The sequence below is a fragment of the Saimiri boliviensis genome, chromosome 14 (genome assembly GCF_048565385.1).
Source record: "Saimiri boliviensis isolate mSaiBol1 chromosome 14, mSaiBol1.pri, whole genome shotgun sequence".
Lineage (NCBI taxonomy): Eukaryota > Metazoa > Chordata > Mammalia > Primates > Cebidae > Saimiri > Saimiri boliviensis.
This window is the reverse complement of record NC_133462.1, coordinates 18,172,834-18,194,835: the sequence shown is the minus strand read 5'-3', so window position 1 is coordinate 18,194,835 and position 22,002 is coordinate 18,172,834. Positions and strand designations below refer to the sequence as shown.

At 55.1% G+C, this 22,002-nt stretch overlaps 3 protein-coding genes across 8 annotated transcripts in view; 2 read left to right on the top strand and 1 right to left on the bottom strand.

Annotated features, from left to right (window-relative positions):
* The window catches only part of CATSPERG (cation channel sperm associated auxiliary subunit gamma), a 30,333-nt gene extending 28,132 nt beyond the window's left edge, over window positions 1–2,201 (top strand). For all 6 annotated transcript variants that reach the window (XM_039465912.2, XM_039465910.2, XM_039465911.2 and 3 more), the window contains 3 exons: window positions 1,226–1,318; window positions 1,413–1,512; window positions 1,780–2,201. In XM_039465912.2, coding sequence (XP_039321846.1) covers window positions 1,226–1,318; window positions 1,413–1,512; window positions 1,780–2,106 — 520 coding nt within the window. In that variant the 3' untranslated portion in view covers window positions 2,107–2,201. The remainder of the gene's footprint in view (window positions 1–1,225; window positions 1,319–1,412; window positions 1,513–1,779) is intronic.
* A 4,447-nt stretch (window positions 2,202–6,648) lies between these two features.
* PSMD8 (proteasome 26S subunit, non-ATPase 8) lies at window positions 6,649–15,091 on the top strand. The gene is made up of 7 exons (XM_003937442.3): window positions 6,649–7,042; window positions 8,532–8,604; window positions 8,721–8,823; window positions 11,178–11,343; window positions 12,536–12,636; window positions 13,748–13,859; window positions 14,866–15,091. Exons 1-7 carry the CDS (start codon window positions 6,683–6,685, stop codon window positions 15,001–15,003), a joined length of 1,053 nt encoding a protein of 350 aa, XP_003937491.1. The 5' UTR covers window positions 6,649–6,682; the 3' UTR covers window positions 15,004–15,091.
* Window positions 15,092–15,941: 850 nt separating this feature from the next.
* GGN (gametogenetin) lies at window positions 15,942–19,371 on the bottom strand. Its single transcript, XM_039465915.2, has 2 exons — window positions 17,020–19,371; window positions 15,942–16,119 (listed from the first exon to the last, which is right to left on the bottom strand). Exons 1-2 carry the CDS (start codon window positions 18,942–18,944, stop codon window positions 16,002–16,004), a joined length of 2,043 nt encoding a protein of 680 aa, XP_039321849.1. The 5' UTR covers window positions 18,945–19,371; the 3' UTR covers window positions 15,942–16,001.
* Between the last annotated feature and the right edge of the window lie 2,631 nt (window positions 19,372–22,002).

Here is a 22,002-nt window from a genome sequence, read left to right as displayed (position 1 = left end):
CCCCCACAACCTCCTAGGTTCAAGCAATTCTCCTGCCTCAGCCTCCTGAGTAACTGGGACTGCAGGCGCATGCCACCACGCCTGGCTAATTTTTTGTATTTTTAGTAGAGATGGGATTTCACCACATTAGCCAGGATGGTCTTGATCTCCTGAGCTTGTGATCCACCCACCTTTGCCTCCCAAAGTGCTGGGATTACAAGTGTGAGCCACCGTGCTCAGCCTATTTTTTTTTTCTAGTAGAGACAGGGTTTCACCATGTTGGCCAGACTGGTTGACATAATATTTATTGAATGAAATAATGGACAAATGAATAAATTAGTTCATGGCAGGCATTTATTGATATTTGAATGGGGGTATTAATGATGAATAAAACAATGGAGAAACAAATTCATATACAGGGGCTCAGTAACTAAGATTCATTCAATGAAGGGGAAAAAAATGAAGCCATGAGCAAATGAAGGCAGTGAATGAATAAACAACTTGCATCTAGTAGAACTTAACCTGCATTTAAAAATTTTTTTTTAATTTTCATTTTTTGAGACGGAGTCTTGCTCTGTCACCCAGACTGGAGTGCAGTGGGGCCATCTCATCTCACTGTAACCTCCACCTCTTGGATTCAAGCGATTTTCCCACCTCAGCCTCCTGAGTAGCTGGGATTACAGGTGCATGCCACCATGCCTGGCTAATTTTTGTATTTTTAGTAGAGACGGGGTTTCACCATGTTGGCCAGGCTGGTCTTGAACTCCTGACCTCAAGTGATCCACCTGCCTTGGCCTCCCAAAATGCTGGGATTCCAGGTTTGGACCACTGTGCCCGGCCTAACCTGCATTTATTGAATAATGAATAAAGAAGAGAATAAATGAAAGATGTGACTTTGTACCTAGTAAGTGCTCAAGCTGTATTTATGGGATAAAGCACTGAAGGGAGCCAAGAATGAATAAGGAGTTGGCACATGATAGGTACACAGACTGTAATCTGGATGGATGCACGTGACAGATGAATTGACAGATGGAGGTGTGATGGCAGGAGGAAACGAATAAGTAGACAGCCTGTTAGAGGGTAGGCGTTCAATCAGGATGATTGGCTGAGTGAGGAATGAATGAGGGAAGGCGTGAGACTGCACCCATTCGGTCCTCATCAAGAGTGTTGGGGTAGAGGAAGAAACTGGGAGTTGGCGCAGACTAGGCATGGTTGGTAGAACAACTCCCTGATCTTTGGCTCGCAGGTGGCTGTGTCTGGAGAACTCCCCATGCTATGACAACGTTCCCAGAGGCATCTTCTCCCCTGAATTCTTCTTCAAGGTGTTGGTGAGCAATAGGTGAGCCAGGCAGGTGGCCCAGGTGCGGCTCAGGGGCTGCTCATGGAGTGCCCAGCTTCTCCTCTCATCCTGGATCCTTTCCCAATCCCCACAGAGGAGTGGACACGAGCACCTACTGCAACTACCAGCTCACCTTCCTGGTGCACATCCATGGGCTGCCACTCAGTCCCAAGCGGGCCCTCTTCATTTTCATGGTGAGTGGCTGCCTGGGAGCTGCCCTGGTGGGTGGCCAGGGCCCTCCCCGACTCCACACCTATGCTTGTTGTACCTTCCCTCATTCATTCCTTCACTTGCTCATCCAGGCATGCTGACTAAATGCCTACTGTGCAACGGGCTGTCTATTCATTTATTTCAGCCGTCACGCCTCCATCTGTCAATTCCTCTGTCACGTGCATCCATTCAGATGATGGACTGTGCACCTATCATGTGCCAACTCCTTATTCATTCTTTGCTCCCTGCAGGTGTCAACCAGCGTGTTTGTGGGCCTGGTGATCTTCTACATCATCTTCCGCCTCCTGTGGCCCCTCATGGTGAAGGGCTGCACGATGCTCCGGTGGAAGATAAATGACATCATTGCCTCAGACTCCTACTACACCTACACCTCCATTTCCGGAATCTCCAGCGTATCATCTGTGAGACAGTCTAGGCAGAGCTCCATTGCCAGCTCCAGGATAGAAGAGGATGGGGCTGAACCCAGGGAAGCCATGGAGGGACAGTTGACAACCTTAGCCTCTCACCTGCCCCCACCCCCAGCCACCATCATGCCTCCCCTACAAGGCCCATCTTGAAGCTGTGCCCGTCACCCAGCCCAGGCCTCTTTTTTTCTGTTTTGCTTGATGTTTACTTCCTGTTCAGACTCAAATAAAGCCTGATTTCAGGACCAGCTGTGGGTTCTCTTAAAAACTCCAGAAGTTTTTTTGTTTTGTTTTGTTTTTTTGAGATGGAGTTTTGCTCTTGTTGCCCAGGCTGGAGTGCAGTGGCATGATCTCGGCTCATGCAGCCTCTGACTCCCTGTTTCAAGCAAGTCTCCTGCCTCAGCCTCCCAAGTAGTTGGGATTACAGGCACGAGCTAATTTTTGTATTTTTAGTAGAGACAGGGTTTCACCATGTTGGCCAGGATGGTCTCAATCTCCTAACCTCATGATCCGCCCACCTCAGCCTCCCAAAGTGCTGGGACTACAGGCATGAGCCACCATGCCTGGCTGAGTTCAGAAGGTTTGTATCAGATAGCTGCACATTAAAGTATCATAAACCCGGCCAGGCACGGTGGCTCATGCCTGTACTCTCCGCACTTTGGGAGGCCAGAGCAGGCAGAATAGGTGAGGTCAGGAGTTTGAAACCAGCCTGGCCAACATGGTGAAACCCTGTAACCTCATCTCTACTAAAAATGCAAAAAATTAGCCGGGCATAGTGGTGTTTACCTGTAATTCCAGGTATTGGGAGGCTGAGGCAGGATAATCCCTTGAACCTAGGAGGCGGAAGTTGCAGTGAGCCAAGGTTGTGCCACTGCACTCCAGCCTGGGCAACAGACCAAGACTCTGACTCAAAAAAACAAGACAAAACAATCAATAAAATATCAAAAACCGGCCGGGCGCGGTGGCTCAAGCCTGTAATCCCAGCACTTTGGGAGGCCGAGGCGGGTGGATCACGAGGTCGAGAGATCGAGACCAACCTGGTCAACATGGTGAAACCCCGTCTCTACTAAAAATACAAAAAATTAGCTGGGCGTGGTGGCGCGTGCCTGTAATCCCAGCTACTCAGGAGGCTGAGGCAGGAGAATTGCCTGAACCCAGGAGGCGGAGGTTGCGGTGAGCCGAGATCGCGCCAGTGCACTCCAGCCTGGGTAACAAGAGCGAAACTCCGTCTCAAAAAAAAAAAAAAAAAAAAAAATATCAAAAACCTTCTAGAGCACATGTTAAATAGTGGCTTCCCTGTGTGCCTGTTGGCTGAGCCCCTCCCTAGGGTGCCCCAGACCTCCCTGTGGTTCAGCAGGATCCTCCATAAACCAGGCCCATTGCTACAGCTGACCATCTGTTCTGATTGTTCAGTGTTAAATATTTTGAATGTCAACACCTGTCTAATGTCTAAAGGAAGGGACCCTGGAGATGTCAGGATTCTTATTTTAGTTGCAAATAGCAAATATTTCCCTCAAATCATCTACCTGAAAATGGTAATTTATAGGCATTGGTAATTTAGCTTCAGGTACAGTTTGATCCAGAAGTTCCCAACTTGCACAGGATTCAGCCTCCTGTGGACATTGGGGGCTACATTTCCCTGTCGTTTTTTCTTCTCTGCCTTCCTCTAAGTGCAGTCTCTGACCTCCGGACAACTCCCTTCACCATCTGAGCTTAGTTATACAATCCTTAATCTGGATGGATGCATAGTGACCGATGAATCGACAGATGGAGGTATGAAGGCAGAAGGAAATAAATGAGCAAAAAAGGCCAGGCGCGGTGGCTCAAGCCTGTAATCCCAGCACTTTGGGAGGCCGAGGCGGGTGGATCACGAGGTCGAGAGATCGAGACCATCCTGGCCAACATGGTGAAACCCCGTCTCTACTAAAACTACAAAAAATTAGCTGGGTGTGGTGGCACGTGCCTGTAATCCCAGCTACTCAGGAGGCTGAGGCAGGAGAATTGCCTGAACCCAGGAGGCGGAGGTTGCGGTGAGCCGAGATCGCGCCACTGCACTCCAGCCTGGGTAACAAGAGCAAAACTCCGTCTCAAAAAACAAAACAAAAAAAAGAGCAAAAAATACCCTGATGCATGGTAGGCATTCAGTCAGCGTTAATGGAGGAACACATGAAAGAGTGAATGAGGAAAGGTATGAGATTGTGTCTAGTTGGTGCTCACCCAGAGGGTCAGGGTGGAGGAATAAACCAGGGGTTGGCATGGACTAGGCATGGTTGGCAGCACAAAATCCTGATGAAACTTGACAATAACAAGAGCTGGCAAGACGCGTGTAAGATCTACTGGCTAAGGATATTTCCACCGCCAAGATTCTATTGAGTCACCTCATGGTCCAGATAAACACATCATAATCCTGTATCGACTAAGTCAACATGTGTTTTAAATACCACCATCTGCATTTCTGGCCAAGATGGAGTGACTGGGACTGGGTTTCCCCTCATACTTGAAACTATATATATATATATATATTTTTAAACAGGATCTCACTCTATGACCCAGGCTGGAGTGCAGTGGTACAATCTTGACTCACTGCGACCTCCGCCTCTCAGGCTCAAGCAATTATCTTGCCTCAGCCTCCTGAGTAGCTGGGACCATAGGTGTGCACCATCACACCTGGCTAATTTTTTTTTTTTCCTAGGATGGAGTCTTGCTCTGTTGCCCAGGCTGGAGTGCAGTGGCATGATCTCAGCCCTTGCTTCCCGGGTTCAAGCGATTCTTCTGCCTCAGCCTCAGGAGTAGCTGGGATTACAGGTACCCACTACCACGCTAATCTTTTTGTATTTGTAGTAGAGACGGGGTTTTGCCATCTTGGCTAGGCTGGACTTGAACTCTTGTCCTCAAGTGATCTACCCAATTGGCCTCCCAAAGTGCTGGGATTACAGGCGTGAGACACTGTGCCCAGCTAACAAATATTTATTGACTGTCTATTAATATCTGCCAAGCACTGAGATACTGGGAATTCAGTAGTGAAGGAAACTGTCTTGCCTTTATGGAGATGACACTCTAAATGGTGGAGAGAGAGTTGAGTTTGAGAAAAATGTGCTGGCCAGACACGGTGGCTCACACCTGTAATGCCAACACTTTGCAAGTTCAAGGCAGGAGAATTGCTGGAGCCTAGGCGTTCGAGACCAGCCTGAGCAGTATAGTGAAACCCTGTCTCTACAAAAAATTTTAAATACTTTTTTTTTGAGACAGAGTCTCACTTTGTCACCCAGGCTGAAGTGCAGTGGTGCCATCTCAGCTCACTGCAACCTCCGCCTCCTGATGAGCAATTCTCCTTCCTCAGCCTCCTGAGTAGCTAGGATTACAGGTGGGTGTGCATCACCAAGCCCAGCTAATTTTTGTATTTTTAGTAGAGACGAGTTTTCACTGTGATGGTCAGGCTGGTCTAGAACTCCTGACCCCATGATCTGCCTGCCTCGGCCTCTCAAAGTGCTGGGATTACAGGTGTGAGCCAGTGCACCCAACCAAAATATTTTTAAAGAGAGAGAAAAAGGCTGGAAGAGGGACTCCCTCTAAAAAAGAGAGAGAGAGAGAGAGAGAGAGAGAGAGAGAGGAAGGGATGTTGAATGTGCAAGTGTATTATCAATCAATGGAGGAAGCAGAAGTTGATTTAAGAAGTTGTGAATCCTGGCTAGGCAAGGTGGTTTACGCCTGTAATAACAGCACTTTGGGAGGCCGAGGCAGGTGGATCACCTGAGTTCAGGAGTTCTAGACCAGCCTGACCATCACGGTGAAACCTCGTCTCTACTAAAAATACAAAAACTAGCTAGGCGTTGTGGCACATGCCTGTAATCCCAGCTACTTGGGAGGCTGAGGCAGGGGAAACGCTTGAACCCTGGATGCCCTGGGTCAAGATCACACCATTGCACTCCAGCCTGGGCAACAAGAGCTAAACTCCATCTTAAATCCTCCACTTATTTATGACTTTCTTTTTCTTTTCTTTTTTTTTTTTTTTTTTTTCTTGAGTTGGAGTCTTGCTCTGTTGCCAGGCTGGAGTGCTGTGGCGCGATCTTGGCTCACTGCAACCTCCACCTCCCAGGTTCAAGCGATTGTCCTATCTCAGCCTCCAGAGTTGCTGGGACTACAGGTGTGTGCCACCGCGCCCAGCTGATTCTTGTAATTTTAATAGAGACGGGGTTTCACCATGTTTGCCAGTATGGTCTCAATTTCTTGACCGTGTGATCTGCCCGCCTCGACCTCCCAAAATGCTGGGATTACAGGCATGAGCCACCGCGCCCGGCACATATATTTAAAGCCATAGAACGGGATGAGTTCGTTCATATATGTATAAGCTTGGGGAAAAAAACGTGGAAGGATGCTTTGAGAAAGAGACGGGAGAGGGAGCCCCAGGTACCCATTCTTGCTGTTAGTCTTTTGGAAGGTTACCCAGCCTCTCAAAGCCTGTCTATAAAACCAGAATAACACCGCTTTCCAAATGGCACCACATTGCCACCTCTTGGCTTGGAAAAGCTGCCCTGAAGGCAAAACCTCCAGGACAGTTACGCAGCGTCCCGAACACTCAGTGAAGCCAGGGCAGCCATATTTATCACTGGAACCGTGAGGTTGGGGAGGCGGAGTGGACGGCGTTGAGACAGCTGCCATTTTCACTTAGGGCAAAACCCTACTTCCGGTCACCATCTTGAGTGACGACAGAGGTGGAGCTCCAACTGACATGTTCATTAAGGGCAGGGCTCCGAGGGCGCCACCTCGAGAGCGACAGCGGGCTACCCGGGGCGGGCGGAGGCAGGTTGTAGCTCCGCCCCGGGCCTTGGGCTCCACCTCTCGGCCCCACTTCCGCCGGGCGAGCGCTTGTAGGCGGCGCTGCCGTAAATCAGGCGGTGGGTTTGCCGCATCACGCAAGATGGCGGCAGCGGCGGTGAACGGGGCTGCCGGCTTCTCGAACTCCGGGGCTGCGGCGCCTTCAGGCGCTGTCCTGCAGGCTGCGGCCGGCATGTACGAGCAACTCAAGGGCGAGTGGAACCGTAAAAGCCCCAACCTCAGCAAGTGCGGGGAAGAGCTGGGCCGGCTCAAGGTAAGCTCGGCAGGCCCAGGAAAACGAGTGTTGCGGGCGTGGGGGGCGCTACGAGGTGTCTGGACCCAAACAAGTCCCGGGCCGCAGAAGACACCTCGGTGCCCGCGAGACTGAGGTGGGCTGGGGGATCCGATGGGGCGAAAGATTTGGAACAGCTGAAGTGCGGGCCCGGAGGGGGTCAAGAAGCGAGAGAGGGACCGGGCGCGGTGGCTCCCGCCTGTAATCGCAGCCCTTCGGGAGGCCGAGGCCAGGAGTTCAAATCAACCTGAACAACAAAGAGAGACTCTGTCTCTACAATTTTAAGTGAGGGGTGACTGGAATGGACCCACGCGGGGGTGGTGGGGGAATGATGGAAAGACTCGTGATGGCAGAACTGAGTCAGGGGTTAAATTTTTGGTGCTCGGAGGGTTACCTGGTCGGAGTGGCAGGATTGGGGTTCGGGCTTTTCCTGATGGCGATTTCCAGGCAAGACCAAGTGGGAAATGAGGACTGCCCAGAGTGATAAAAGAATGAGGCTGAAGCCGGGCGCGGTGGCTCAAGCCTGTAATCCCAGCACTTTGGGAGGCTGAGGCGGGTGGATCACGAGGTCAAGAGATCGAGACCATCCTGGTCAACATGGTGAAACCCCGTCTCTACTAAAGGTGCAAAAAATTAGCTGGGCATGGTGGCGCGTGCCTGTAATCCCACCTACTCCGGAGGCTGAGGCAGGAGAATTGCCTGAACCCAGGAGGCGGAGGTTGCGGTGAGCCGAGATCGCGCCGTTGCACTCCAGCCTGGGTAACAAGAGCGAAACTCCGTCTCAAAAAAAAAAAAAAAAAAAAAAGAATGAGGCTGAAAAGGTGGGCTGTGTAGGGGGTGTGTGGTTAAGACCAGGCTGGGTTAGGCTGTGAGAGATCTGGGGCTTCGGGTCGCGTCTCTGGGGAGAGGGGATAGCCTAGTTGTGAAGGCAGGACTGAGCCTAGAAGAAAGACTCTTAGAGGTAGAGAACAAGAATACGAGGCTCAGAGTGCTTGAGACCAAGTGCGTTTTGGGAGGGAGTGTAAATGCAGTGGTTTGGAACAAGCTACTGAGCTTACTAAGGAATGATGTGCGGGCTGAACTGTGGGGGGAGATTTGGACCTCCACCTCCCAAATACAGATTTTGGGGATAGGCCAGCTACCCCTTCCCCAATCGAGCATGGGGAAGATCGGCCAAGAATTGAATGTGCTGGTTCCCCCGGCCGCGTCATTCCACTGGGTCAGGCACCGAGTGTCCCCACCTTGTTTACCCAGTGGGGCGATTAATAATTGTAATGTGATGTAATCTTAAATGGGCATGTGTTGTGTGCTCAAGGCCCTGTTCTGAGTGCTTTGTGAGGAGGGACTCCTCATGAGTCATGATGATGGTTAGCTCCATTTTCCAGGTGGGAAGACCAAAGCATAGAGCAGGTAAGTAATCTGTATTTGAATTTCCATCTTTTCTTTCTTCCCTCCCTCCCCTCCCCATCAGCTAGTCCTTCTGGAGCTCAACTTCTTGCCAACCACAGGGACCAAGCTGACCAAACAGCAGCTCATTTTGGCCCGTGAGTGTCACTGCGGTCGGTGGGTGGCGATGAGTTGGGGGTCATGGCAGGAATGGTAGCGGTGGTGGCTGGGGAAGGGACCTCAGTCACCTGAGAGCTCACTCTGTCACCCACAGGGGACATACTGGAGATCGGGGCCCAGTGGAGCATCCTCCGCAAGGACATCCCCTCCTTCGAGCGCTACATGGCCCAGCTCAAATGCTACTACTTTGATTACAAGTGAGGATGGGCCCTGCCCCCGATTGGGGGGTGGTTGCATGGCGGCTCCTTTATCTCTGGAGCTCCGGCCACTTGGGTCCTCTTCCTTCACCTGGGAACTCCTCCTGGCTTAGTTTTGTTCTCAGTGGCTGCAGGGTTGGGGGTTGGCTTGGAGGTCCTGAGACTTTGCTCGTTTGATCCAGTCTCATAGGACCTGGTCGGCCTCCCCCTACCCATCCCACACTGCCTTCCTTCTGCGCAGTGGGGCTGCCATCGCCTTTCACTTGCCCTGGCCCCAGCCTTGCCCCTCTGACTCGGAGCCCTGTGGCATCCAGTAGGATTATGTGACACTAAAATTTGACAGTGTCCGTACCCTGCTCAGAACCTGCCATGGCTCTCCAGGGTCCTCAGGCACAAGACCAAGTTCTTTCCTGTGGCTGCCAGTGCCGTTCCAGCTCTGAGCCCTCTGCCTGTGCCTGCCCACCCCAGCCCTTTCACTGGACCATGAGCTTTCTAAAGGCAGAGTCTGAAACTGTCTTGGTTACTGCGATGTCCTAGCACTGCCTACCACAGGGCCAGGCCCAGAGAAGGGGCTCAGTGCTTATGTGTTGAATATAAACCTGAATGATACCTGCACAGATTAACAATTGGGAATTTGACATCAGACAAACCTGGCTTTGAAACTTTCAGCCACTTCCTGATTATGAGGGCTTGAGAAAATGACTTTACCTCTGTCAGTTTCCTGAGTAAGTAAGGAGTGGTGATTCTTTTATTTATGTATTTATTTATTTTTGGAGACAGGGTCTTACTCTGTTGCCTAGGTTGGAGTGCAGTGGTGCAGTCATGGCTTACCACAACCTTGACCTCCTGGGCTCAAGTGATCCTCCTGGCTTTAGCCTCTCAAGTAGCTAGGGCTACAGGTGCACACCACCACTCCTGGCTCTTTTATTTTAAGCTTTTGTAGAGATAAGTCTTGCTTTTTGTCCAGGCTGGTCTCAAACTCCTGGCTACAAGTGATCTTCCTGCCTTGGCCTCCCAGAGTGTTGGGATTATAGTTGTTGAGTCATTACACCTGACTCCAGTGACTCTTAATACAATTATAGCTAACACTTCATGTTTATTTGGGCCAGGTATTGTTTTAATCACTTTACCTGGGTTGAATCATTTAATTCACTTAACCCTTGTTCATTCAACCCATCTCTACAAAATGGATACTGTGAAGCCGGGCATGCTGGCACATGCCTGTCTTCTCAGCACTTTGGGAGGCTTAGACAGGAGGATCACTTGAGCCCCAGAGTTCCAGACCTGCCTGGCCAATACGGCGAAATCCTGTTACTACCAAAAAAAAAAAAAAAAAAAAAATCCCCAAAAAATTAGCTGGGCATGGTGATGTCCACCTGTAGTTCCAGCCACTTGGGAGTCTGAGGTGGGAGGACGGCTTGAGCATGGGAAGTTGAGGCTGTAGTGAGCCTGAATGACAGAGCAAGACCCTGTCTCAGAATTTTTAAAAGGCCGGGCGCGGTTGCTCACACCTATAATTGGCACTTTGGGAAGCCAAGGCGGGCGGATCATGAGGTCAGGAGATTGAGACCATCCTGGCTAACACAGTGAAACCCTATCTTTACTAAAAAATACAAAATATGCCAGGCACAGTGGTGCATGCCAGTAATCCCAGCTACACGGAAGGCTGAGGCTGGAGGATTGCTTGAGCCCAGGAATTCTGGGCTGTAGTGCGCTATGCCGATCGGGTCTCCACACTAAGTTCGGCATCAATATGGTGACCTCTCGGGAGTAGGGGACCATCAGGTTGCCTAAGGAGGCGTGAACCGGCCCAGGTTGGAAATGGAGCAGGTCAAAACTCCCATGCTGATCAGTAGTGGGATCACGCCTGTGAATAGCCACTGCACTCCAGCCTAAGCAACATAGCAAGACCCCATCTCTTTAAAAAAAAAAAAAAATTAGCTGGGCGTGGTGGTGCACATCTGTAGTCCTAGCTACTTGGGAGGCTGAGACAGGAGAATCACTCATCACTCCAACCCAGGAGGGGGAGGTGAGCCAAGATTGTGCCGCTCACTCCAGCCTGGGCAACAGAGCAAGACTCCATCTCAAAAAAAAAAAAAAAAGAAGATACTGTGGTGATACACAGTTTACACTTTGGGAAACTGAGGCTGTCATTTCACTGAAGTGAGGTCACTCGCATGGGTCAGTATGACTTATAAGTGAATTATTCATGCATCTTTGGGCCACAGTTTCCTCATATGAAAACCCAAGACTTGATACCTCTTCAGGGAGATGCCTGGGACGGTGGTGAGGATGCCTAAAGCTGGGGGTAGAGGGCTTGCTAGGTCGCTAAATCCTCCTCCTCTGGTCCACAGGGAGCAGCTCCCCGAGTCAGCCTACATGCACCAGCTCCTGGGCCTCAACCTCCTCTTCCTGCTGTCCCAGAACCGGGTGGCTGAGTTCCACACGGAGTTGGAGCGGCTGCCTGCCAAGGACATCCAGACCAATGTCTACATCAAGCACCCTGTGTCCCTGGAGCAAGTGAGACAGCAAGGGGCAGGGGAGGGCCTGGCCGGAGGGGCTGGTGCAGGGACGGCCTTAGGAGGCCTTTCCTGAAGGGGTGGCCAGGGTCCATCCACCTTTCCACCCACGGACTCATCTTCTTGTTTGCCCGGCAAATAGTCCCCGCTGTGTGCCTGGTGCTGTGGTAGGTTGTCAGACTGTGCAGTGAGCCAAGCAGATGAAACCCGTGATCTTGTGGTGGTGACATTGAGGGCAGAAGCAGATAGTAAGCCCGAAGAGTGAGTGGCCTGTGCGGTCTGTCAGATGCTGAGTGCTGTGGGGAAAAGGAAGGAGGGTGGAGAGGTAGGGGCAGGGGTGACAGTTACTCGGGGAGTCAGAAGGCCTTGCTGAAAAGGTGAAATTGGAGAAAGACTTGAAAAGGGTGAGGAACTGGCTCACGCCTGTAATCCCAGCACATTGGGAGGCTGAGGCAGGAGGACCACTTGAGCCCAGAAGTTCAAGGCTGCAGTGAGCTGTGATCACACCACTGTATTCCAGCCTGGGTGACAGTGAGATTCTATCTCTATTAAAAAAATAAGTAAAAACTTTTTTTTTTTTTTTTTTTTTTAAAGAAAAGGGTAAGGAACTGAACCCTGTGGACAGCCAGGCAGAGGGACCAGCCAGTCCAGGTGTCCTAAGGCAGCACCATGTCTGTCGAGGGACAGCCAAGAAGACAGTGTTTTTGGAACAAAGTGAGCAGGCCCAGGGCAAAGCCTTAGACCTAAGGTTAGGAAGTTGTTCCTGGAGTTGACGTCTTACGGGAGGATTTGGTCATGGGGGAGAGGGTGGGAGAGAGGGCAGTTAGGGCGGGCAGCACAGTTCGGGCAGAGGTGTACAGGGCTGAGCCTGGAGTGGAGCCAGCCCTGTCTCCCTCCTGGAGAATAGATGGATAATTGGAAGTAGATGAGATAATGAGATGCCACCTCAGAGCAGGCTTGGGGGAAGCGAGGGAGGAAGGGGGAGAGAGAGAGTGTGTGTGAGTATGTGTATGTATAAACCAGCAAGGGCTTTCTGGAACGGGGGGTATCCAGGGAAGGGGTGTGGCTCTGGGGCAAAGGGTGTTCTGGCAGTGTAGAGCTTACAGGGGCACTGGGAATGTGATGAAGCCCACACAGGTAGGCCTCGTGCAGCCTCCTTTTGACTCTTGCCTTCCCCTTCCCGGCCTCTGCAGTACCTGATGGAAGGCAGCTACAACAAGGTGTTCCTGGCCAAGGGAAACATCCCCGCCGAGAGCTACACCTTCTTCATTGACATCCTGCTGGACACTATCAGGTGCATGGCAGGCCCAGGCCCCGAGGGGTTTGGAAGGAACTTGGGCTTGAGTCAGACAGCTCCGAGTCTGAATCTTATTCCAGCCACTGGTTGTCTGGGTAGGCTAGGCCTGTTTCTCATGCTTCTAGCACCTCAGGACTCCTTTTCAGTGAATTGGGCCTGGGCATGGGATTGTGGATAATAGCACTCATCTCACTCACCACCCTTGGCTGCTGAGCTGTGTGGCCACGTGTGTCCAGCCCGAGCATAGGCTTGATTCAGCAGGCACGGACTGTGCTGCCTGTCTTAGTCCGTCTTCCATCCCAGATGCCCATCCACTGAGTCATGAGACTTCACCTCAGGTTACCAAACTCTGGAACCCTCAGTTTCCCCTTCTCTAGAATGGGGTCACCAAATCCCAGCGGCGCCTTGGGTTGCTGTGTGCACAAGCGACATCACATGGGCAGGCGGATGCGATATACAAATCCCTTGAGGAGTAAAAGGATATCGAAGTGGTGGCCGAGCTGGTTCACTTGGGCAGAGCACCAGATTGGAATGAGTTTCCATTCTTTAGGTGGCAAAGGCAAGCCCAGAGACACTCAAGTGAGGAGTGGTATCCAGTACCCACTACCCACCACATGGCCTAAGAGATGTGGGAGGCACTCCTCCAGGTCACTGGCCTTTCCCCAGAGCTAAGCCCCTCCCCCACTACAGTGACTTCACGCCTCGATCTTTTTCTACTTCAGTGTTGTTCGTGGTGCCTATTGATGGGTACAAGGAACCCCCTCAGGATCTATGAAGCATGCTGGTGAAGGGTGTTATATGAAGAGATGCCCTCATGTGAATCCCAAGCTGGGTTTCAGACCTGAAATCCTGTGGCTGGGAGTGGGATTCAGAACGTGGGCCCAGGAGTCAGAGATCTCGGTGGGGATCCCCCGTAGCTCTTGCTTGCTTTGCGAGTCTGATCAAGTTTCTCCCCCTCTGAGCCTTGATGAATGGAACAGGGCCCCTCACATATTCCTGCCATCAGTGCTGAACTCCAGGGTCAGAGCTGACACGGGGCAGGTCTGGGGGGACAGGGCCTGGGAGGTTGTTGATGCTCAGTAATGAGGAGCTTCTCGTCTTCCCCCAGGGATGAGATTGCCGGGTGCATCGAGAAGGCCTACGAGAAAATCCTTTTCACCGAGGCCACGCGGATCCTCTTCTTCAGCACACCCAAAAAGATGACAGACTACGCCAAGAAGGTGGCCGGGGTGCAGGGCAAGGGGCCGTGGGACCAAGGGGTGCAGTCACAACTGTGGGGTAGCCTAGAGGGACACTGGAATAAGACTGCCCAAGTTTAAGTTCAACTGTGTGACTCTAGGCAAGCTGCCAAAGCTCTCTGAGCATCAGTTTCTCTATCCACAGAATGAGGCTAGAGCTAATACATGGGATGAGCTTAGCACGTGACACCAGCCGGAGGGGGGCGCTACACGCATGTTGGCTGCTGTCTTTACGAAAATTTCTTAGAGGGGGCAGCTTTTTCTGCAAGACTTGGCTTCATTTAGTCTCAGGCATTTGAGCATGAACCATGCTTGGTGTTGCAGGAGGAGGGCCAGGACCAGGCTATGGAAGGTAAAATTGGACTGGGCACGGTGGCTCACATCCACTAAGGTGGATCCTCTCACCTCAGCTCACTTTGGGAGGCCGAGGTGGGAGGATCATCTGAGGTCAGGAGTTTGAGACCAGCCTGGCCAACATGGAGAAACCCTGTCCGTACTAAAAAGTACAAAAAACTAGCTGGACGTGGTGGTGGGTGCCTATAATCCCAGCAACTTGGGAAGCTGAGGTAGAAGAATCGCTTGAACCCAGGAGGCAGAGGTTGCAGTGAGCTGAGATGACGCCATTGCACTCCAGCCTGGGCAATAAGAGTGAAACTGGGGAAAAAACAAAAAGGTGGAATTGCATTTGAGTGATGGTGACAGCTGATACTGATAGATCACTCTGGCCAAACACTATTCTCAGCACTTTAAAAGTGTTGATTCACTGAACCCTCACAGTCGACCCAGAGAGGTATGTAATTAGGGTCCCATTCTCAACACAGAGAAACTGAGGCACGGAGAGGGGAAGTTACTTGCAAAGAGTCGTTGGGGTAGAGTAGCTTTGGTGAGAAGAGGGGGCATGGCACACATGGGCAAGTGCTGGCTCCATGGGGTTGAGATGGTGCCTTTGTAATCACCCCACCCATCTCTAATCCCTCCCTTCCTGCAGCGAGGGTGGGTCCTGGGCCCCAGCAACTACTACAGTTTTGCCAGCCAGCAGCAGAAGCCAGAAGACACCACCATTCCCTCCACGGAACTGGCCAAACAGGTCATCGAGTATGCCCGGCAGCTGGAGATGATCGTCTGAGCCCACCGGTCACTGGGTGGGGCAGGGCACCAGTTATTTAAAACAGTTACAGCACAGGGTTTCCTCCAATAAAGGTGGATTGACATTCTCTCTTCCAGGCCCTTGTCTCCCCAGTTGGGATGGCAGAGAGACAGTTTCTTATCTCTGAAGAACTTAGAAGTTTTGGGGTGCTGAGAAGTTGGAGATAACACCCTCCGACTGGGCAGCCTCTGGTGGCCATTGCTCAGGGTCTCAAACACAGATGCCCATTGTGTGGCCCAGCAGCATTGTGGCCTGCAGGAGGGCATGGCCCCAGGTAGGGGGATTGTTCTAGCCAGCTGTGGACACAAAAGAATGCTGGGCGAGGGTACCGGAGTCTTTCAACAAAAGGGGTGAAGTGTCCCATTAAAAAGAAATGTTGGCAATGAATTAAACAGTTTTTCGAATGACATGTGAAATGGAACCCATCTGTGGGCTGCCAGTTTGAGCCCTTTGTGGAACAAAGGTGTGGGCTTATCATGGGTCCCTCTCTCCCTGAGCCAGCACAGTGATTGAGGACCTCCTCTCACACCCACCAGCCTAAGTTTCCTGCCTTGAAATTCCTGGGAAAGTGTTCCAGGCGTGGGGTCCAAATCTGGCTGAATATCTTGTGGGATGTGGAAAGAGCAAGTCTTCCAGAGTCAGTTTTCCCAACTGTAAAATGGGAATGATCACTCCTTTGCCAAGTGGTTTGTGCTGAGCCTCCGAGCTTGGTACCAGGTCAGCTCAGAATCAGGGCTTATGGATGAAGGGGAATGAGATCCTGCCCTGGGCCCATCAGTCTGGGTGCTGGATGAATGGAACCTCAGCTGCTGCTGCTCTGGTCTGGCCTCCTGATTGTTTGCAAGATGTGCTTTAATTGCGACCGTGCTGCACCCTACTCCTCCAGGCCTTGGCGAGTGATTGACAATCTGTTGGCATCTGGATTGGTCATTTTATTGGCATGGAGAGGAAGGTGGAGGTTATTGGCCCGACTACACTCAATTGGAATGGGTGGTCTGCAGGTCGTAGTGCTCCAGCCCAGCCACCAAGGAGCCGGCCAGCTTGATGGTGGCAACCCAGGGCGGCTCGCTCAGGTGGTTGGTGGGCGTGCTCAGCCTAGGCAGGAGGGTAGAGAGCAAAGCCCCTCAATGTGACCAGGTCCCTACCCCTTCTAGGGCCTCCCTGTCCCCATATGAATACGGAAGCTTTTGAAAGCCATGTTGGAATATCCCAAAGGCAGTTTAGGGCAGGGCTGTGTCCACTTCATAGGGAAGGGAGCTGAGTGCTGGTGAGTGTCCCAGCTAAGCCTCAAGAGGTCCGGAATGGTCTCAGTGATTCAGCGTCCCCAGGAGCCAGGATCAGACACTAGTGGCCAGATGTGGTGATTCAGTGTGGGTAGGGGGTGGCCAGAGGTTGCAGTGTTCCCCCTGGATGTGGCACTCAGGAGCCTCCCCAGCATAAGGGCTGGGAGGGACATGAGTGCCCTCTGGTGGCTAAAGCCTCAGTCCCACAGTCAGGAGAAGTTGCCAGAGGCTAGAGGGGTCAGGAGTTCAGGGCTGCCCCTGTGCATAGTAAAGTTGAGAGGGCTGCATCTACCCCCTTTTAGTCCCAGGAACAGTCATCTCCTCACCCCCATCCATGAATGGCTTGGGACGTGGTCCTCCTTGGTACCCTCAGGGATAGGGTCAAGGCAGTGTATAGTGTCAGGCCAGCTGGGACCAGCCTCCTCCCTCTCTGATGGCTCAAGAGGTACAGGAGGGCCAAGGGTCCACTTGGAGATCGGATGCCATAGGGCTGGGCCAGGGTGTCCCCTTTCCTGCCAAGGTCAGCATGGGATCAAGGGTCCTCTTGGTCCTGCAGGGTGGGAGCTCAGCTAGGTTTGAAGTGTGGCAGAGAGGAAGGCCATGGGTCATTCTAGGGTCAGGAAGCCAAAGGGCTGAGTAGGACTCTATCCAGGAGTCTGGGGTTCGGTAATTCGAGGGGTATCCCCTCTGGCCCCTTCTCCCCTCTTCTCACCAGGCAGAGACGTTGCGTGGCAGGCGGCGATGGCGTGGCTGGTGGCGGCAGTAACACTTGCAGGGACAGGAGTTAAGCACCTGGAAGGGCGGCCAGTGGCGCGCAGCGCCGGTGTTAGCTGCCCCAGCCTGAGAGGCCCCGCTGCCACCACCCCCTCCACCGCCGCTGTCAGGCACAGTAGTTGTAACTCGTTCGCGAGGACCATCTCCAGGCAAGCCGTTCTCACGGGTCGTGCCCCGGGCTGCACGGGAACCCTTGTTCCTGCGCGTGCGGGACTTGGGCGCAGCCGCGGGCGCGGGCAGCGAGGGCTCAGCCATGGTGGGAGCTGGAGCCAGGGATGGGGCTGGGTCCGGGGCCGGAGTCTGGTCGGCGGCTAAGGCTGGGGGCAGAGCAGGGGCTGGGGTGGGAGCCAGGGCTGACTCCGCGTGGCCTGGGCCTGGGGTGGGAGCCAGGGCTGACTCCGCGTGGCCCGGATCTGGGGTGGGTGAGGGAGCCACCGGCAGCGGCGTTGGCCGGAGCGCAGGTGGCTGCAGTGTGGGCGGCGGCGACGCGGGCGGCGGTGTGGGCGGCAGCGCAGCCGGCGGCGTGGGCGGCGGCATTGGTGGTAACTCCTGCAGGCCTGGAGGCCCTGGGCGCACGGGCTCGCCTTTGGTGGGTGCCGGGAAGATGAACATAGGCGGCGCCAGCAGGGCAGGTGCCGGCCTCCGGGGCTCCGGAGCTGAGTTCATCTGCCCCGGTGGTGGCGGAGACGAGCCCCAGGGGCCAGAGAGTGCGGCCGCGCGCCGTCGCGGCGCCCCAACGCCTCCACCAGCCCCGTTGAAGCGGAAGTGGCTTTCGGGGCCGTCGGGAGCGCTCACCCAGTCGAATTTGGGCTTCGAGCCTGGGAAGGTGGTGTAGGGTGGCGGCGGTAGGGCCCGGGCTTGGGACGCAGGCGCCGAGGGAGGACCAGAGCACCCTTCGCCGTCTCCATCACCTCCCTCGGCTTCCTGTGCCCCTCGCGGAACCTCTCCCAAGGGGCGAGCGGCTCCAGGAGGCAGGGGCCCTTGCTTCAGGACCTCAGCATAAGAGATGGCACCTGAGGCAGCAAAGAGGCCGCCGCCTCCGCCGCCCCCGAGCGAAGCTTTGGCTGCTAAGGAACTCGAGGCTGCCGGAGGGGCTAAAGAGGGCCCCGACTTGAAGGTGACTTTGCACAGCAGGCTCAGGCTGGACTCGGAAGCCGCAGGCCGGGCCATTTCACCTTCGCCGGCTTGGGGAGGCGCCCCTCCGCGAGCCCTGCCGGCCGTCTGGCCCTGGCTGCCGGGCCTAGCCTGGCTTTCTGTGGGGGTCGAGGTGGGTGTGGCCAGAGCAGGAGTGATTCTACGGTCTGCAGGCTGCCATTCGGAAGGTAATGGTGGTGGCGGCTTCCACGGCTCCAGGGAAGGTGGAGATTGGGATGGAGCCCTCGGGACAGTGTCCTTCACGGATAGTTGCCGGGGTGGTGGCGGTGGCGGCTTCGGCGGCAGCGAGCGGAGGCTCGGAGGGTCGCCCTGGCCGCGATGGCTTGCCTCCAGCAGGCCGCGGATTCGGGGCGCTGGAGTGCCCGCGGGCTTTTGCCACTTAGAGGGGCCGGGCAACAGGGTCCCCGCGGGGGCCAGGGATGGTGCGGAGACCGCGGCCGCCTCTTCAGGAGGGGGCATCACTGGAGAGGGCCGTTCTAAGGTGAGGGGCAGGGTCGAGGGTGAGGCCTGGGACTCCCCGGGTACCAGGAGTCCCCGGGGTGCGGAGCTGCCAGGAAACCAGACGCCCAGCCCGCGAGTCAGGCGCATGGCTTGGGAGGTCACCTCGGGCTCCACCAGGGATGTCCGGCGGGAGTCGGGGGCGCGGTCCGAGGCCTGCTCTTTTCGGGAGCCCCCGCCCGCGGACGGCTCCGACTGCATGTTCCCCATTTCTGACGGAGCTCGGAGACTGGTCGGAAAAACTTACGCCAGTCAGCCTGCCAGGGCCGTGGGGAACCTACGAGGCTGACTGTACTTGGTCTAATGTATTCGCACCGGCCCCGTCCAAGATCCTCTCAGGGCCAAGTCCTTAGGTCGCACTCCTGTTCCCCGACCTCCGACACTCAGGCCTTCTTTCTCATGTTCCCAACACTGCTGCAGATACTCCAGTCCCAGCCCCTTTACGTACTAAGGTTTCATGCCGGTCCCCTTGGCTGGTCACGCCGATCCCTCAGTCGTCTCCTCTAACTCCGACTCCCCACTTCTCTATGGATCGTCTGGGTCCCACCCTCTTCCCAGGCAGCGGCAGATCCTCAGGTCTCTCTCCTAAACCTCTTCCCGCTCCAGGTTTAATCTACTAGCAAGCATCCACACTCAAGCTCCACCCCTGTCCCCAAGCTCCGCCCTGGCCCCGCCTCCGCCCTGAGGAGGCCACTCACCGAGTCCTCCAGCCGACCAGAGTTCAGACCGCGGCCCCCTGGGCCCGGGGCAGGGCAGGGAACGGCCGTAGCAGAAAATAACCGAAAAGAACGGGGGTGCGGGTGAAGGCAAGTGGGCGCGACAGCGAGGACGGACCCCGAGATCTAGGCTCCGCCCCGGGAGCTCGAGGCCCCGCCCTCCTGCGAGCCCACGGGAGCCCGGCCCCTTACGAACCCGCGTCTCCCCTAGAAATACTCAGCGGTCTTCTTCCTCGCCCCCAGGGCTTCTAGTTCTAAACTCCACCCCTTTAGGTCGTTCTCCTTAGCCCCACCCCTTTGGGGTCCTTCTCCTTGCCCCCTCCCCTGTAGAATGCTCCGCCCCCTCCTTATTCCCTCCCAAGGCCCCGCCCATGCAAGCGCCGAAGCGTCGCTCCTCCCCTTTGGACCTCTCATCTGCCCCGCCCCGAAGGCAATTTACCTCTAGGCTCCGCCTTTTTAAGACCCTGCTCCTTCGCTTCCCAAGACCTTCTCCTTCCCCCGGCGTGCCCCGAAGGCCCATGCACCGTGGGCCCGCCCCTTCCGTGACGCACTCACTAGTCCTGGCCTTCAGCAGCCAAACCTCTTTATACCCAGGCCCTCCAACCCCACCCCCCTTGTGAAGGCTCCCCTCTCGCCCCACCCCTTATCGAATCCTGTCAGGCACTCAGCCCCTCCTGTTTGGAAGTCACAACGTAGACCACTGCCTCTTTAGAACCTTGAGACCAGTCCCTGTCCCTGCCCCTGTCCCCTCCTCATAGCATTAGGGACCAATGGCGCAGATGGATGGAGAAGTGGGGGATTCCCTCTGGATCTTAAGAAAATGGGGGCTGGGGGGCTGCTCTCTGGAGCTAGTGCCGGGCTCTAGGACCCAGCGGGCAAGTAAGCCCGCCTCGCTCTTACCCCTCCCCCAAGCCGCCCCTTCCCCCCCCACCCGTCTTCCAGGTTCCCCCTCCCTCCCCCCTCGCCCCGGCTCCCGGTGCCCGTCTCCAGCGCCGCCGGAGCCAGCAAGGGAGCCGGAACGAAGAGGAGGAGGAGGAGGCCGCGTCGCCGCCGCTCGGAGCCCGGCCGGAGCCTCGCAGGCAGGTGCCGAGGGGGGCGAGGCGGCGGGGGCTGACAGACCGCTTGGCCCGATGAGGGGGCGGCCAGGACCGCGCTGCGCCTTCTGCCCACCCAGGCGCCCCTCAGGCCCCGGCTGGGAGGACTAGGGAGTGGGAACCCCCCGAACTGCGCGACAACCATTCAGGGTATCGGTCTTCATTTGGGGGGTCTGGACTTTCTCCAAGGTGCCCCATTCACAAAATTCCGTCCTGGACCCTCACCATGAGGAAGGCTGAGGACCACTCCCCCCAGGCAACACAGGATGTGTGGGGAGGGTAGGACACCCTGAAATCCCAGTGCTTTATTCCAGCTAGGCCCTGGGGGGACCCCCGCCCTCATTCCCTGCTTCACCTGTTGTCGGGGGAGGCGGGCGGACAAAGGAAGCAGTGTCACGTGACTGCTCATTCACAAAATCCCATCCCATTGAGAAAAGGGGGCTGGGGGCGCTGCGGCCGCCCCTTCCCCTCCCGAAGGGCCAGGGAAACCCAGCAGCCTGCAGGTGGGGGAGGGGGCTAGAGCTCACCCGGGTCCCTAAGGTTGGGACGCCAAGGTCCCTGTGCTGGGTGGTAGTGAGGGGCTGGACGCTGATCCCGATTACTGGGCGGAGGGCTACGTCCCCTGAGCTGGGGGGCGGGGTAAAATGGTTCTGAAGGATGCTGGGGCTGGGGGGGCGGGAAGGGAAGAGGGAGGAAGGATCAATCTGCCCCCAACCCCATCTTTCCCCCTTGGATTCCCTCAGCTGGGGCCTGAGGGAGCAGCCTTGATTTTTGTGAATGAAATCCTCTCTGGATGTGTCTTCAGTCGCCCGTTTCTGACTTCCTCTGCCTCCATCTCCCTCTCGGTCTCTCTTTCTGGCCATTTCTGGTTCTCTCCCTGTTCCCTGCCCATCTCCCGTTGCCGGGTGACTCAGTGAGCTTTGCATCCGGTCTCATTCATAAATCCGGGAAGGGATGGGGGGGGGGTGGAAAGAGCCTGGGTTTCTCACCCAGCCTGTGGCCTGGAGGACAGGGTGCGGAGGCAGGGCTGGGAGAAAGGGAGCTGAGTTGATGGGCCCAGAGAAAATATATATGCGCAGGCACCCAGCTGTGAGGGGGAGCGCTGGGTGGGGCTGTGGGTATGTGCTGAGGGAGGAGAAGGGGGTGATAGGGATGAGTAGGAGGGGCAGGGGAGTGCAACACCAGGGCTATGGGGGTGGGGGCGGAGAGATGGGGGAAAGGTGGGGACAGAGAAAGGGCAGACATGGAGAAGAAGACAGAGTGGGAGAGAAGCGATGGCATGAGGAAGAAAGGAGCCAGGGTGGAAGGGGGTGGCCATGGGGTTGAGGTGGGTATTGCTAGCTTAGGGCGCAGTGGACCCTGACGTGAGAAATGAAGTTGGAGGGGAGGGGAGGGTTGGAGGAACATTCCATGAGAGAGCAGGATTCAAGCTCACGACTGTGTTGTCCCTGTCCTTCT